At 38.3% G+C, this 16461-nt stretch overlaps 2 protein-coding genes across 3 annotated transcripts in view; both read left to right on the plus strand.

Moving 5' to 3' along the window:
• Positions 1 to 5470, plus strand: part of LOC125867599 (nuclear transcription factor Y subunit B-1-like) — a 38474-nt gene extending 33004 nt beyond the window's left edge. Inside the window, exons 1-4 of one of the 2 annotated variants that reach the window (XM_049548150.1) lie at positions 1817 to 1943; positions 2078 to 2226; positions 3158 to 3223; positions 4627 to 5470. In XM_049548150.1, coding sequence (XP_049404107.1) covers positions 2154 to 2226; positions 3158 to 3223; positions 4627 to 5249 — 762 coding nt within the window. In that variant the 5' untranslated portion in view covers positions 1817 to 1943; positions 2078 to 2153 and the 3' untranslated portion in view covers positions 5250 to 5470. Of the gene's footprint in view, positions 1 to 1816; positions 1944 to 2077; positions 2227 to 3157; positions 3224 to 4626 lie in introns of those variants that run through there. The other variant, XM_049548151.1, reaches the window with a different exon arrangement.
• LOC125867603 (uncharacterized protein At4g28440) overlaps positions 1 to 16461 on the plus strand; it is a 162608-nt gene that overhangs the window by 24911 nt on the left and 121236 nt on the right. The gene's annotated exons all lie outside the window — the stretch shown is intronic.

A 16461-nucleotide genomic window follows, 5' to 3' on the forward strand; every position in this document is an offset into this window, starting at 1 on the left:
CAGTTATTGTATTTTTATATACATCAGTTCATTGTATTTCTATATACATTTCAGGCTTATTGTATCTTGTATACATACAGAGGTTATAGCATGTTTTAAACAGTCTTTCTTTATATCGCACTTGTTTTAAATTGCCTTATATTGAAAGAAGTCAGTCAGGTTGAGTTGAGTTGAGCCAGGTAAGCTATTTCAGTTTCTTCCAGATTTCCTTCTAGCCTATGTTGCTTAGCTTTCCAGCTCGCATACTCGTACATTCCATGTACTGATGCCAGTTGGCCTGCATCATCTGATGATGCAGATTCAGGTACCCCATATCAGCATCCTGCACGTCGTTGATCCAGCTGAGCACTCCAGAGTCAGTGGTGAGCCTCTTTGCTTTCTGAAGGGCTCAATCATTTTGTGTTCTTAGTTTTTGTTCTATTAGGATATTGCGGGGTCTGTCCCAACATCCATCTCAGTATTTTAGAGGCTTCATAGACAGGCAGTCAGTCAGTTAGTTTTGAGTCTCTCATCTATATATATATGTAAATATTCTATTTTGAGATTCGAGTTGCCTCTGTGGCCATATTTAATAAGTTAAGTTGTTTCGAAATATTGCATTTCTTTGAGTTATTCTGTTGAGTTAGGTTTCCGCTGAGTTAAGAAAGCCAGGCCAAGGGTTCGCTTGGGGCCAGAAATGGTCTCCGGGTGCCGGTCCCGCCCAGGGTGTTGGCTCGGGGCGTGACATATACGACTGATTCTTCATCCCATTCAGTTCTTCTAATGAATTAACTCAGGTGCAAACAGGCTTACTGTTAATATCTATATTAGAGGGTCTGTTACCGACTGCTACATTAGTCCAGTACCAATATACCCTTTATTCAAACTCACTGACGTATAAAAAGCACATCACTGTAACAATGTAGGATATAACTAAAGAAGATAAACTACAATCTTATGGCAGTAATTATTTGTTTTCAACTTTTCATGGTCAGTTAAATGTAGTGACAATCCCCGAATTTTGAAGATCAAAGAAAAAAAATGTAATGACGAATCATATAGTTGACCCTTATCTATTATTTCTGAATTACCAACTGACACACTATATAGAGTACTAGAGCTAATGCCCATCAAATACGCTGCAAGAGCTAGAATCTTATCAAAACATTAGAGGCTGTTATGGTCTACACAACCTAATCTTGTGTTTGATCCCCTGTTTTTTAAGTATGTATCTTATATGCTGCTAGCATAATTCATAAAATTCTCATGCTTAACATACTGAAAATATTCTGGGATTGCATCTTCTCTCCGGGATAGACATCTTTGTCTCAAATTATGGTATCTAGAAGCTTAATCTAGATATGGCCAATGATGAAAAGTATGTGTTGCCTGATAGCATATTTACTTGTGAAACATTGACATATTTGAAGCTATCGAGATGTATCCTTAAGCATGTTGGTACTCAATTCCCCAATCATGTTAGTCTTCAGTTCAAGGATTCTGCAATTGCCTGTACTATAGGATTAAAAAAAACACTTAATCAGTTAATGCTCAAGATTTTGGAGTTGAGATTTTGTGTTGATATTGATTCCGTTTATTTGGTTTCTCCAAGTACTTGAGAACTTATCTATCCTTAGCAGCAATAACATTACATTTGAGTGTTTTAATGTGAACCCAATCTTTAGAATCATTAAGCATCTTTGCTTGAATGGATCATCCCTAGAGGTAACAAAATTATGCTGCCTCATTTTATTTTCGTTGCTGTTTGAACCAACACTCCATAATTCATTTTTTGGCATCTTTTGTTTCAGACACATTGCTCGGTTGATGTGCCAGTCACTAAAACTGCAAAGCCTGAAAATTTGTGACTTTAAGATTTCAGTTGAAAGTAAATTTCTTGTGTAGTTTGCCTGCTTAGGACTTCTCCTAACTTTTACGAAATTGAAATAGACGAGGTTGTAAAGGTAAGACATACCATACCTAATAAAGACAGTCCTATGTATAAACACCTTTCTTTATTTATTCGAAATCTTTAAAACTTTCATATTGCCATTAAGTTTTATTGTTACACTTTATATCTTTAATTTTGGTAATGTAGGTCGACTATTAAGAGACTTTGTCTTCAGATTGATGAGACATTGAGTCAGAGAACGGAACTGTTATCTTACTTATCAATGGAAAAAGACCATGTGAATGAAGCTATGAGATTGATTCAAACAGTGAGGTTGCGGAAATTCAAGGGATCAAGTACTGGAATGTACTTAATAAGAGTCCTATTTTCTCGTTCTCCAAAACTTGTGAGGATGATCATTGAACAGTGCGAGAAATTAGGCAATCCCATAAACTTTAAGGAAAATTTGAGGGATCTGCTAAGCTTCATTTACAACCTGTTTTCCCAGTGGCGTATTACGTACGACTTCTTCTTTAAAAGTGTGTTGATGTCATACTTAAACTGAATTGGAAGTTGCCACAAAATTTACTTATTTTATGTGTTTGATGTTGTCCCATTTATAGTCAGATTTGCTTTGTCATATGTAAGATGTTTCTATTGTGGATGATAAAAGTTTGCATTCAGTGTTGGTAAATTTCACAAATGGTTACAAAGTTGCTATTCAGACATATTCGGGGTTTTATTTGTTTTTGGGTGGTTTTTAAATGGCCAAATGGCTGAAAATTAAACTGGTAGTAACATATACTCCCTCTTTCCCAAAATAAGTGTCACTTTAGCCAACAATAAATTTTCCCAAAATATCGTAGGAATTCAAGGCAAAAATTTGTATGTTTTTCCAACTATACTTTTGTATTAAAGAACTACTCCTTAATAGTAGTCAATTCTCAAGAACATCTAATAAATAAAGATAGCTTAATAAACTATACCTTCAATTTATTATTTTCCTTAATGGACGTCAAATGAGCTAAAATTACACTTATTTTCGGTTGAGGAAGTAGTAGTATATAACTATGTTGTTTTCGGTCGATTCTCATTTGCCCAACTATGAAAACCTATTTATCCGGGCGAATACCTTTACCACATTCATTACGCCCTACTGCTATGTGTCCCCCCCTTTCTCCTAAATATTGTAGCTATAAATATCACTTGCCAAGAGCCACTTTATATATTTAGAGAGAGATACATATCTGCACAGAGAGATGGCTAATGGTAATAGTGTTGGTTCAGGAAATGGAGGATTTCATAGCTATCGCAGATCCCCGCAACCAACCCCTGCCCGTTCCCCTTCCCCTGGTATGCTACCTAACTTCTATTTTACTTTTACAAATGCATTCCCCTTCTCCATGGAACATTCATGAAACTTTGTATCTGTTTTGTACAATTGATTTTTATATGCTTACTCGAGCCGAGCGTCTGTTAAGAATAATCTCTCTACCTTCACAAGAAGGTAGGGCTACAAATGCATACACATCACTCTTTCAGACACCACTTGTGAAATTATATATACTAGGTTTGTTGAATATTCATATATTTGTGAAGCTTTATAAATGTTGAAGCACACACAGTACTAGCCCCCAAAAAGATAGCAAAAAGGATACTTTTTTTTTTCAGGAGAGCTAATTATTTTCATTCATTCTTCTGAATTTTTCATTATCTTCTTTAGATGGAGAGCTGCAACTTGTATACATTTATTAGCTTGTTGTATCGTCATCTACTAAACACCCGTCTTTAATTATCTAGGGAATATATATGCATTTTTTTTCCATATACATAATTGCAAAGCTAGTTGTTTGTATATCAAAGATCAATAGATCAATTCATGGTAATGGTGATCGACACGGCAATTTCTGGTTTTATTTTGATACTTTTAAGACAGAAGGGGAACAAGTGGAAAACAATTAATAAAAAGAGAGTGAGAAAGAAACCGTCTAAAGCTAGCAAATTTGAAAACAAGCAAGTTGTATTACACAAATTAGACAAGTTTTATTTTTATTACTCTCTGCTTTTGCCATAAAATTAAAATACATAACAAATTTATCATCAGAACAAATAGTCATTTTAAGAAAATAATTAAAATCTGACAAGCATTTATTTATCCAAAGTTTAAGAAGCATTGCATATAACTTTAAGAACAACTAGTACTACAAATATAGAGTTTATGAAAACAGTGGGTAGTCATGTAGTGTCCGTTACGATACAATTTTGTCTTATTCCTATATCACATTGATGGTAAAATAAAAAGGCGTTTGATCAGAAGTGAATTTGGATGGTTTGATAAATGCCAGAGTTAGTTGAAGATCAGACAAAATAAGAAAGATGACGAAAACTATACATGAAGCGTTTTATATTACTTTAATTAGTCTGTATTCACACTGGCCATCTCTTTTGTTGAAATAATATGTGCTTTTGGTGTTTACATGAATATTGTCCACAATTCATAGTGCCGTCTTACAGTAGTACTACTCTCATATCCAGCTAATAATTAGTGAAACATATATATGTGCGCGCCATTAGTTCTGTAATTGCTTCAATACCTGAAAAGTTAGTTAATAGCAAATGTGATTTACTAATGTTTAATTGGACATTTGTACTACAAAAGCCTAGCTAGTTGTGATGAAATTAGATGAATATTTTATTTTATATACTACACTTCTTTTTCATTTCACTCTGATGCTTTGTTGTTGTGTGAAATTAAGATATGGAGAGAAGCACGGAGCTGCCTTCTCATCTCAACCAGGAAATTGCTGCCAATGAAAAAGATTCTGAATGCACCATTCGGGAGCAAGACCGCTTCATGCCAATAGCCAATGTGGTCAGAAACATGCGCAAGATCCTTCCTCCCCAAGCCAAGATAGCTGATGAATCCAAACTGGTTATCCAAGAATGTGTCTCTGAGTTCATAAGCTTTGTAACAGGCGAAGCTAACGATCGTTGCAAGCTTGAGCAGCGCAAGACAATCACTGCTGAAGACTTGCTTTGGGCCATGAACGCACTTGGTTTTGATGACTACGTTGAACCCTTGACTTTGTACTTGCAGCGTTATCGTGAGTTGGATGGTGGTGAGCGTGGATCCGTGAGAGGAGATCCTTTGCCGTTGAAGCGCCCAATGGTTAATCCAGCTTCAGGCTACAGCCTCATGCCCAATCACCTGCCTCCTAATTTTCCAATGGTTCATCACCATGGTTATTTTGTGTATCCACCACCAATGGGCAACATTTATAGGCAGGGGGATGCATCAAGTGGAAGCAGTTCTCATGAGTGTGCAGTGGCTGCTGTGGATAGTGACGTTGAGTCTCCTGCGGAAAAGAGTAAGGAGTGATTAGTTTCTGATCTGCCGAAGGAATTGAGCTTTAGCTGAAACTTCAAGATTAGTGAAAAAAGTAGACTATCTTTCTCTGTTACCTAATTTGCGACCTATTGACAATCAACTATAGCTCTTTGCGAAGTTTAGGAATGTTCCTTCGATTTAAGTGAGCCAAATGGTGGCCCTTTTAATTGGCTGTTTGTACACTTTGCTTCCTGTATATTTTTAGTATTCAGTTGGTGATTGCTTTTTTTAAAAAAATAAAATTAAGCCATCACCTTAACGGTGTGGGGGATTAGGCATGACCCCTACCATGTCTATATCATCCAAAGAGTTACAAAAGCAGAGGGGGACATGGACCTAACCTCTGATAAAGAACAACGAAGATAAACTAAACAATTAACAGAAAGACTATGATGACATAGACTTTCATACTATAAGCAAGATACACTGGTTCAACTAACAAAAAAATTACGTTTGTCGTATCTTCTCCTTCTGCTAGGAAGTTGCCACTTATCTAATAGAAATAGTCCCTTCACCTCTTTAGGAAATTGACGAAAAGAATAATAAAAAGTACCACTTCCACTTGAGGAGGCTTGTTTAGCAAAGAAGTAAGTTATTTGGTTGGCTTCCCTATAGCAGTGGGAAACATTTACTTCTGCCCCATTCATGGTCTGGCCAATGTCTCGAATAATTCCTTCCGGCTTCAAATTTTTGGTATCCTTATCTTTGATCATGTTGGCCAGTAACATAGAATTAAGTTCCAAGTCATATTTGTTGTATCCAGCTTGCTTGCACCATCTGGTAACATATAATGCTGCCATAGCTTCAGCTTGATTGTTGGTCGAGCAGGGACTGAGAATGCCATGATAAGGTTACCAGTAGCATCCCTAATGATTCCTCCTATACCAACTCTAGAGTTTTCGTTGATGAAGCTCCCATCTTTGTTGGCTTTGATCTTACCTATCTCAGGTTTCATCCACCTGACTTGTCTCCATCTCACAATAGGTTTATACCTTTCAATTCTTGCACAAAATTAAGCCCATGTACCTGTAGTGCCACAGTTTGGAAAGGCAGTGGAAGTGGCTGCCTTGATATTCCACGGGATATGCACCTCCATACTTTAAGTAACAAATTTTTTATACCGCCATATTTACAAGTTGTCCAGCTTTTCCAGATTTCCCAAGAAATGCAAATAGCGGTAATTTGTTGCATCATACTCTATACACTGTTGGTGGTGCTTAAGTTCCATCAAACTCTGAAAATTCTTTGAACATCCCCCCTCGGTGATTAATTCCAAGGGAGTTTCCAAAAAATTTCCCTATGTATTTGGCCATATCACTATTACTGAAAACTGCTGCAAGGATTCACATAGAACTAGAGTTGTACAACACATACAATTAGAAACTAAACGTTTTCCAAACTTGTGAAGGACTTCATCATAAGGTGATTTTTTTAAAGATTACTCTCCAAGTGAAAAAGGATATTTTGAAAGGGAGATTTTTATGTCATACGTTGCCTAAAAAGAGGTTTTTCTGTCTAACCTCTCTTATGCTTTGCCAAGCAGAGATGTTAGAATAAAGGCCATCTTGAGTAAGGTTCCATATAACATAATCAGAGTGATTCTCATCCCCGATTGAGATGTTACCAATGTGATGAACTATATTATCAGGGAGCACATCTTTAAGCATATCCATATTCCAATTACCATTAGAACTGTACTCTTTGACAGAATGCACAACATTGTATGTACAATCAGGCTATAGTTTAGCAAGAGGGCCTTTCTCACACCAATTATCCCATCACATATTACAATTGCCACAATTTATCTTCCACAAATATTGTGTTCTGCATCATCTCTAGCTTTAAGTAAACATTTCCAAGCTTGCAAATTACCCCGAATCCAAGATTTAGATACAGGGTGGATTGTGAAGCAGTACTTAGCCATCATAAACTTAGCCCAAAGAGATGGTTGAGTTCTTAACCTCCGCCACCTTTTAATGGACAATGTTTTAGAAATATCATTTATGCAGCTTCTAATGTCCACGCCACCCTCATCTTTAGAGATACATAATTAGTTCTTCCATGATATCCAATGGACAGATTAAGAGTGATATCAGGGGGTTAAGGGAAGTGAGAGTATAAGTAGGAAGAGATTGAAAAACACTTTTGATCAGAACAATTCTTCCACCATTGGTGAGCATCTTACCCTGCCAGCCGTTGAGTCTTTTGACTACCTTGGTGACCATGTCATCAAAGTAAGAATTTTTTCCCCTATATAAATGGGGCAACCCAAGTATGTAAAAGAGAAGTTTTTATCCATGAAACCAGTACACAGCTCCTCATTCTATTAATCTTGTAAGCACCAGCTTTAGGGCTAGTGAGGAAGTAACTTTTGTCCTTGTTCACTCTTTGACCTGAGACACTTCTATAATTTTCATAATAAGTTTAACAGACTTACTATTTCCACTACTGAAGATAACAATATCATTAGCATAAGCAAGGTGATTGATTTGGGGGCCTCTTTTATGCATGGAAAAAGGAGTAAAGTTATCATTAGTCATGAGCAAATTGTTCAGAGTTCTGGAAAGAAACTCTCCACCCAAAATAAAAATAGAGGGAGATAGAGGATCAGAAGAAGCCATATCTAGTGCCATTAATCAAAATGGAGTACCAAACATTAGAAATAAGATTCCATATAAGAGTGATCCATTTGTCTGAAAAACCAAATCTTTTAAAGACTTTTCTAAGAAAATTTCAGTCCATTCTATCATAAGCTTTAGCCATGTCTCATTTGGTAACAATATTACCACCAACATTAGGTTTGGACATGCCATGAACAATTTCTTGAGCAAGCATAACATTTTCAGTAATCAACCTACCAGTAATAAAGCCATTTTGATTAACAGAAATGAGTCTATACAGGATAGGATTAAGTCTTCTCGCTAAAATTTTGGAAACAATTTTGTTGGAAAGATTGCTTAGACTAATAGGTCTCAGGTGAGAGAAATTGGAAGGGGAATCAACCTTAGGAATCAAGGCCAGACAAGAGTGAGTGAAATATTTTGTAAGCTTTTTACCAGAGAAAAATTCAACAATAAATTCACAGATATCATATTTAATAATATCCCAACAAGTGTGAAAAAACTCACCATTGAAGCCATCTGGTCATGCACTGCTGTCAGCACTCATATCGAATATTGCATCTTTGATTTCTTCCTCCATAGGAGTTTTGTGAAGTGCTTCATTATCATCACTCGGAAGACACTCCAGGAAGTTGTTATTCATACCAGGCTGCTCCAAATTAAAAAGTTTCCTGTAATGCCTAATAGCAGCTTTGGCAATTTTGTTTTCCCCCTGAATCCCTCTATCATTGTGGTTCTTGATCCTGTGAATGTGAAGTTTCTTCCTGCTATCTCGAATAACACTGTGAAAATACTTGCTATTACAATCTCCATCTTTAAACCAACTGATTCTAGCCTTTTGCCTTGTTGGAATGTATGCGTCCACATTTTCTATGGGACCAGGTCCTCAGCACAATTAAAATAACAGAAAATAAACAAAGTGCTGAAAGTAAAGATTGCACAACAACTTTCCGTGGAAACCTCCTTGCTCAACGGAGTAAAACCATGACCTGGCCTACCAGGACTTTTCAAACTTCTTTCACTAATCTTCTCCAAGCAAAAGTAAAAGCAAGTTTACAAACCGAGATTAGCCTACTAATCCCAACTCTAAGCAATACCTCCTATTACTTAGATGAGCCAGAGCAGATACAACACCGCTCACTATACTAATCCTAACTAATTAATATAGACCTTTTGGAGAAAGAACCTAAGTTACCCTTAACCTAGTTCTTACAATGATTAAAACAAGTTTGAAACGTTTCTTTCACAAGTGAAGCGGATCTTACAATATCAGAACTATTACAAGCAAACAAAATAACAGCTGGTACAAAAAGCTCTTGAAGCAATCGATCAGATCCCTTGTTGTTCTTTAAGCTTGAAATTTTTCTCTCTTTGAATGAATGAGTAATATGGTTGTATCTTGTTTATTATATACCATAAAGAGTTATTACCAAACGTACAAGCAACCTCCTTGCTTCTGATTGGTGAAGTACTCTGCAGCTTCACCAACTTTCTGACGCAGACAGATTTTACAGCTGTACAGCACTTTGACAGCTGGACGAGTATTCATACTTTGCAGAGGACCAGGTCCCTGCACTTGTGAGGAGATCATCAAAACATCTAGGAGCATTAGCACTTATCATTTTCCCCCTTTTTGATGATGACAAACAACCTGCATAACTCCTCCCGTGAGGGAACAAACATTCATTTAAATACATAACAAATTCCCCCTTTGTTAGTGCACCAGTAACAACCACAATTCGTTCCCCCTTAGTTCAATGCCCCTAACAACCACAGTTCCCCCTTAGTTCAGTGCCCTTATTCCACACAACAAAGCTTCCCCCTTTTGACATCATTGAAAAGGTGAAGTAGTAAACATATTCAAGTTAAATGCAAGGCACTAAAGAATTCAGGGCCTTTGGCCACACAGAACATGTGCATGTAAGCATAAAGAGAATATTAAATCACACATGAACAAGACACTTAACAAAAAGAAAGCATCATATCATATATACTGACCACTGTAGTTTAGTCAAAACAACAAAAGACACAAGGTGAAAAGAAAAAAAACAACAGGAGAAACAAGACACATTTAGGACAGAGGAGGAGAGGGATTAAAAGTACGCATCAACAACAACATGCGCCCATTTGCACTCTCATGGGCCTATATCAGTTGCTTGTTTAGGGACTTAATGTCCTCATTTAGAGAGGCATTTGTCTTCAGCAGCATTGTGTTTTCATCCCTTAATTCTTTGAGAATCAATTCGTGACTCTTACTGGTACCAGGTATCCTGGAAATGGCCTTCTGCAGTTCAAACTTCAGCCTGGTGATTTCAACCTCCTTATCGCTCAGAATCTTGGTGAGATCAGTTACCTCCCTCCTAAGAGTAGCCTGCTGTTCCAAAACATCTACCACATGAGATCTGCCCTTAGCTGGTCTCTCAATGCACTCACATTCTAGTAGAGTAGACATACTGAACATTTGTTTGGTAGTGCCAGGTACCCCTCTTTCTACTGGGACTTCAAAATGGTTAAAGACAAAGTTTAGCAAATACCCATAAGGAATTCCGTGCTTCGCATTCTTCCATGTCATTACTCTATGCATGTGTTCAAGCATAATTGCAGGGAGATTAATTTCCTCAAGCTCATCAAGTTTTTCCATGAGGAAAAGATCGGCAGCAGAGGCTACTGTTCTCTTCTCAGTCCTGGGCACCATTACTTTGTTAATGAACTCAAACATCAATTGATACTCCCCTTTAAGGAACTTCTTAGGAAGGCCTGCACGTTTGACATCTCCTCGTTTGGTAGCAAACTTCGAGAAATCACCAGATGGTTTGCATCCCTCAATAGTTCGAACTCCCATGATAGGCACTCTAAGAATAATTCCCAGAGTTTCTTATGAATCTCCACATTCCTGACTGTTGTTATGATTCCACCACCTTCTAGTAGTTCCATTTTATAGAAGAACTCACGCACTTCAGGTTCGTGTAAGTATGGAACTGGTGGTGCAAATAAATGATTCTTGAATGGTAACAGCATCAACCAAATTGGCCATACCAAACAGTGTGTTAATGTCAGGGTCAAAGACTCTACCATTCAAGACTTTTTGTTGCTCCATATTCTCTACCCGCTCTTTTCTAGTCAAATCCTTTTCTTTGATTTGATTTTTAATCTTGGGAACAGGTCTCTTTACGGGTTGTTCCTCGGACTACTTTCTTCCTGTTTCTCCCTGTGCAAGAGATGTCTACTTTTTAACCTTTGCATTTTTTGCAGTAGATTTCTTTCCCCCTTTTTGATTTCCCTTTGATTTAATCCTTTCTTCCTCAGCTTCTCTCCCTCTTTTTACCACATACTTGACAGCATCTTCAGATTCACTTTCACTATTCGCAATAGACAAGGGCGTAGAGGCAGGATGTTCAGTTTTAAGCCCTTCTCTTCTCCTCTTCCTAGTTCTTTCTATGTGGGCTTTGCTTGCAGCAATAGCACTTGCCATAACCTTTTGTGCTTCGCTCCTTGTAATATACTTCCTTTTGTCTCCTTTAGAGTGAGACATTTCTAACTTTCCCTTCCCTTTTCTCTATTGCTCCTTTGCTCGTTCAGGAGAGTTTTCAACAAAGTCAACCTCAGATGTACCTTTAACTGCTTCCAACTCAGAAACATGTATTTGAGATTGGTTTGCTCCACGCATTCCCCTTGAGCGCCATTTTAATGGAACCTCTTCTTCTTCTTCCTTATCGCTTCCAACATCAAATGATTTTGGTGTTTGGTCAAAGATAGGCTCACTTCTGGGAAGGACCTGATCCGGTGACTCCAACTCATGCTCCACAGAAGTGGATTGAACATCACCTCTTAAAAAGGCTAAGCTTTGAATGGCCACCAGTTCGGCACCAGCAGTTAGAGTCTCATTAGGTTTTACCATAGATTGTGCTTCTAAAATGGGGGATTTTTCACTAGATAGGACCAGAGTGGGAGAGCAAACCAAGGTATTTCCGGAGTGAAGAACAAGGGAGACTAAAATGTCGGCCGGCGGGCAGATGGGTTCAACCATTTCGCCAGCACCACAGACAGGGGTGGAGAGAGACTCTTCAGGAGGAGGATCGAGGAAGTTGAAAGGGCTAGGGTTTTCAGAAGACTCAGTGATAGACATTTTGAGAAGAAGAAGGAAGAACTTGGAGAGAGGTTTAGAGAAATATATTAATTAATTTTTGAAAGGAAAAGAGAGAAGCTAAAAATAAATTCTCCAACAAAAATTAAAATAGAAAAGGTATCGGGTCTCAATGGAGGTGACCTTTGGTATTAAAACCGACAAGACGTTTTGCACTGACGCGATGAATGGGCGAGAGACACGTGGCAGTGATGTTTGACTTTTAGACAGTGTAGTATAAGTGATACTAACCTCGTGAGGACCAGGTCCTCCTTTCAGTTTGTAACTGTCTGTGTGATTAAACCTTCCCTTCAGCTAGACACACCATGAGTGTATACCTGCATTAAGGTATAGAAGTGAATTCTTTTATGACAGACATTACAACAAGTATAGATACCTGCCCTCCTTAACATAATCAATAAGGAAAAAATTCTGTCGAAAGGTCAGGTAATTTTGAGCATCCCTAGCCGCGTCCTATTTTTAATGAAGACATCTTTACTTAACGATTTTGTAAAGATGTATGCCAGCTGGTCTTCAGTTTTACAGAACCTCATCACCACATTTTGCTTTTCAACATTGTCTCTTAGGAAGTGATGCCTTATATCTATGTGCTTTGTTCTCTTGTGCTGGACCGAATTTTTGGCCATGTTCATGGCACTAGTATTATTGCAGACGAGAGGAATAGTGTCTGTAAGTACCCCAAAATCTTCCAGCTGCTGCTTAATCCATAACAATTGTGCACAGCATGATGCAGCAGCCACATACTCTGCCACTGCAGTAGACAATGCCACGAAATTCTGCTTCTTTGTTCCTCGTGAAATCAAGGCTGATCCAGGAAGTGTGCCATGCCTGATGTGCTTTTTCGATCAACAAGAAAACCTGCATAATCAGCATCAGCATAACCTATAAGATCAAAAGAGTCATCAGTAGGGTAGAAGAGGACCAGGTCCTGAGTTCCCTTCAAGTATCTCAAGATACGTTTGGCTTCCTTAAGGTGAGACACTTTTGGTACTGCTTGAAATCTTGCACACATCCCTACACTAAACATTATATCGGGCCTGCTTGCAGTGAGGTATAGGAGTGACCCAATAATTCCCCTATACATGGTCTGATTTACCTCCACACCATTTTCATATTTATCAAGTTTCACACTTGTGCTCATAAGAGTATCCAGCTCCTTTGCCTCAAGAAGATTAAATTTTGTGAGCAACTCTTTGATATACTTTTCTTGGCATATTGAAGTGCCTTGAGCGGTTTGTTTGATCTGCAAGCCTAAGAAGAAAGTGAGTTCTCCCATCATGCTCATTTCAAACTCACTGCTCATCAGATTAGAGAATTCCTTGCAAAGTAAATATGTAGTGGCTCCAAAAATGATATCATCCACATAAACCTGCACAATCAACAACTCCTTTTCTCTGGATTTCAAAAACAATGTATTATCAATTTTACCTCTTTTGAACCCATTTGCAAGAAGGAATTTTGACAGTCGTTCATACCAAGCTCTAGGAGCTTGTTTTAACCCATACAGAGCCTTGTCTAACTTTAGCACATGATTTGGCCATCTTCAAAGCCTGGAGGCTTCTTGACATATACTTCTTCCTTAAGATTCCCATTCAAGAAAGCACTCTTGACATCCATTTGGAACAGTTTAAATTCCATATGAGCGACAAATGTTATTAAGATTTTGATGGCTTTCATTTCGGCTACAGGATCAAATGTCTCATCATAATCAATTCCCTCTTCTGGGTTGTAACCCTGTACCACCAGTCTTGACTTATTTCTAGTAATGATCCCATGATCATCTAGTTTGTTTCTGAAGACCCATCTGGTCCCAATAATGGTTCTGTCAGGTGGTCTGGGGACCAAGTGCCACACCTTGCTTCTCTCAAACTGATGAAGTTCCTCCTGCATTGAAGTCACCCAGTCTACATCCTTTAAAGCTTCCTTAATGTTCTTGGGTTCAACGGATGATATGAATGCTGAATGTGCAACTAGATCTCTTGATTTAGACCTAGTTTGAATTCCTGAGTCAAGTGGAGAAGTGAGATTGTCTAGTGGATGTGAAGATTGATGTTTCCATCCAGACTTTCTGGTAATCTCTTCTTCTCTGTCAGCATCAGAATTACCTTCATCTTCTTCATGATTTTGAGACACTGTTTCCTGTGATGCATTTGAGGGACCAGGTCCTCTTAAGTGTTCTACATCATTCTCTTTTACGCCCTGATCATCCTGCTGCTTGGTCATCAGCTCCTCAACCTCGTAGTCCTCATTGTTCTCTCTTCTTGTACCCAATTCGTCAAACTTGACGTGCATGCTTTCTTCAACACAAAAAGTTCTTTTGTTGAACACCCTGTAAGCCTTGCTTGTAGATGAGTACCCGACAAATACTCCCTCATCACTTCTGGCATCAAACTTGCCTAGATGATCCTTTCCATTTTTTAGCACAAAACATTTGCACCTGAATGGCTTGAGATGAGCAATTGAAGGCTTTCTGTCATTTAACAGCTCATAAGGTGTTTTCTTGATGATTGTTCTGATAAGACACTTGTTTGTCACATAGCAGGCTGTATTAACTGCTTCAGCCCAAAAATTCATTGCAAGTTCTGAATCAATCAGTATAGTTCTAACAATATCCACTAGAGTTCTGTTTTTTCTTTCAACAACTCCATTTTGCTAAGGAGTTCTTGGTGCTGAGATGTTATGACTGATTCCATTTTCTGCGCAAAACCCTTCAAGTATAAAGTTTTCAAACTCTGTACCATGATCAGATCTGATACTGGCTATCTTGCAATTTATCTTCAATTGGATGGCTTTGGCGAAAGTGATCAGAGTTCCAGCAGTCTCATCCTTTTTCCGCAAAAACATATTCCAGGTGTACTTGGAGAAATCATCAACAATTACAAGAATATATTTTTTACCTCCTCTGCTTTGAATTCTTGTAACATCCGACAATTTGAAATAGCTAAGAAGAGGCTTGGAATTTGAAAATTTTCATTTTTGGAAAGGATTTAAAAATCTGGAAATTTGGCTAAGTGTGGAAATCAGTGAGTTTTTGGCCAACTTTGAGCAGTCATAACTTCCAGTTCAGGATAAGTTAGGAGTAGTTCCAGTTATGGTTGTGAAGCTTGTGGAATGACCTTTCCAACGCCATGGAGTTTGCTTGATTCTGAGTTCATATGAGTGAGATATACCCTTTGAAAGTTGGGCAGTTGACAAGGAATCCGTCCGGAAATTTAAGGGCATTTTAGTCTTTTCCCTAGACAATTCTTTTGGGATTATATTGTTGTATAGGGCTGATCCTTGGATCATTTTGTCCCATTTTAAAGAGAGAAAGTTAGGGTTCTTGAGAGTGAAGAAGAGAAGAAGAAGAGAAGAAGGAGAAGAGGAAGAGAAGAAGAGGAGATCAACAAGTTTTCGTCGTGGAAATCGTCGGGGGTGATCCCTACCAAGGTATGTGAGTTCTTTGTGTGGGTTGATCCTTTCCCCCACACACCAAGCTCATTTTATGATTTGAGAAAAGATTGGTTGTGTTGTTTGGAGTTGTTGGTTGTGTTGTTGATGTTGTTGTTGGTATTGTTGAAGTCCCTTATGAATTGGGACACGTTTCTGGTTAGTTTTTGAGTTGTATTCTATTGTATGTTGAGGGATTTGATGATCCTAAATGTTTGGGGCTGAAACCCTTGAAGGAAGGGTGGTTTAGAGTTGGCAAAACAAGGGAGAAAAGTCAAATTTCTGGGCAAAGGGATTGGCGCGTCGCGCCTGCCAGCGCGCCCCAAAGGGGACTTTGAGGTCCAGCCCTTGGGGCGGCGCGCCACTCAGAGCACCAGCAGGTGGCTTCTGACCTCCAAGGGCTGGCGCTCCGTGCCTTGCAGAGCGCCAAGGACGCCATGTTCCCTCTTTCTTTCCATGCTTTCTCATGCATGTTCCTAGGTGTTATACCTATGTTCTCTAGTTGTTTCCAACACCCCAAAATGTTTCTAAACATCCCGAACTCATCCAAATATGTGTGATCACATACCTTGAATCCATAGTTCAATTCAAGGCAAGTTAGTATTAAGTTAAAGAGAAGTTAGAGTCAAGTTAAGCCAAGTTAAGAAGTAAGTTCAAGCAAGTCCTCCAAGCTTTTCAAGAGTCTTCATTGAACGTTTTAACTTCATTTTTAGACTCAAGTGTCAAGTCAAGCAAAGATCTTAGAGTTTCAAGCTAAGTAAGGAGTCTCAAGACTCAAGTTAAGTCAAGAGTGTAAGTTTAGTTCATTTCTCAAAAGCTATTAGGGAACTATGTATTCCCAAAGAAGTTTCTAAATATTTTTACATTTGAGAAAGAAAGGAACTATGATTCCAAAAGAGCCTTAGGGCTAGTTTTCAAGAAAAAGGAACATCGTTTCCAAGTGAGCCTTTGGGCTAGATTTTGAGTAAATATCTCATTTAAAGAAAGATGTGGTTTAAACACTTATGAG

The sequence above is a fragment of the Solanum stenotomum genome, chromosome 6 (assembly GCF_019186545.1).
Source record: "Solanum stenotomum isolate F172 chromosome 6, ASM1918654v1, whole genome shotgun sequence".
Taxonomy (NCBI): Eukaryota; Viridiplantae; Streptophyta; class Magnoliopsida; order Solanales; family Solanaceae; genus Solanum; species Solanum stenotomum.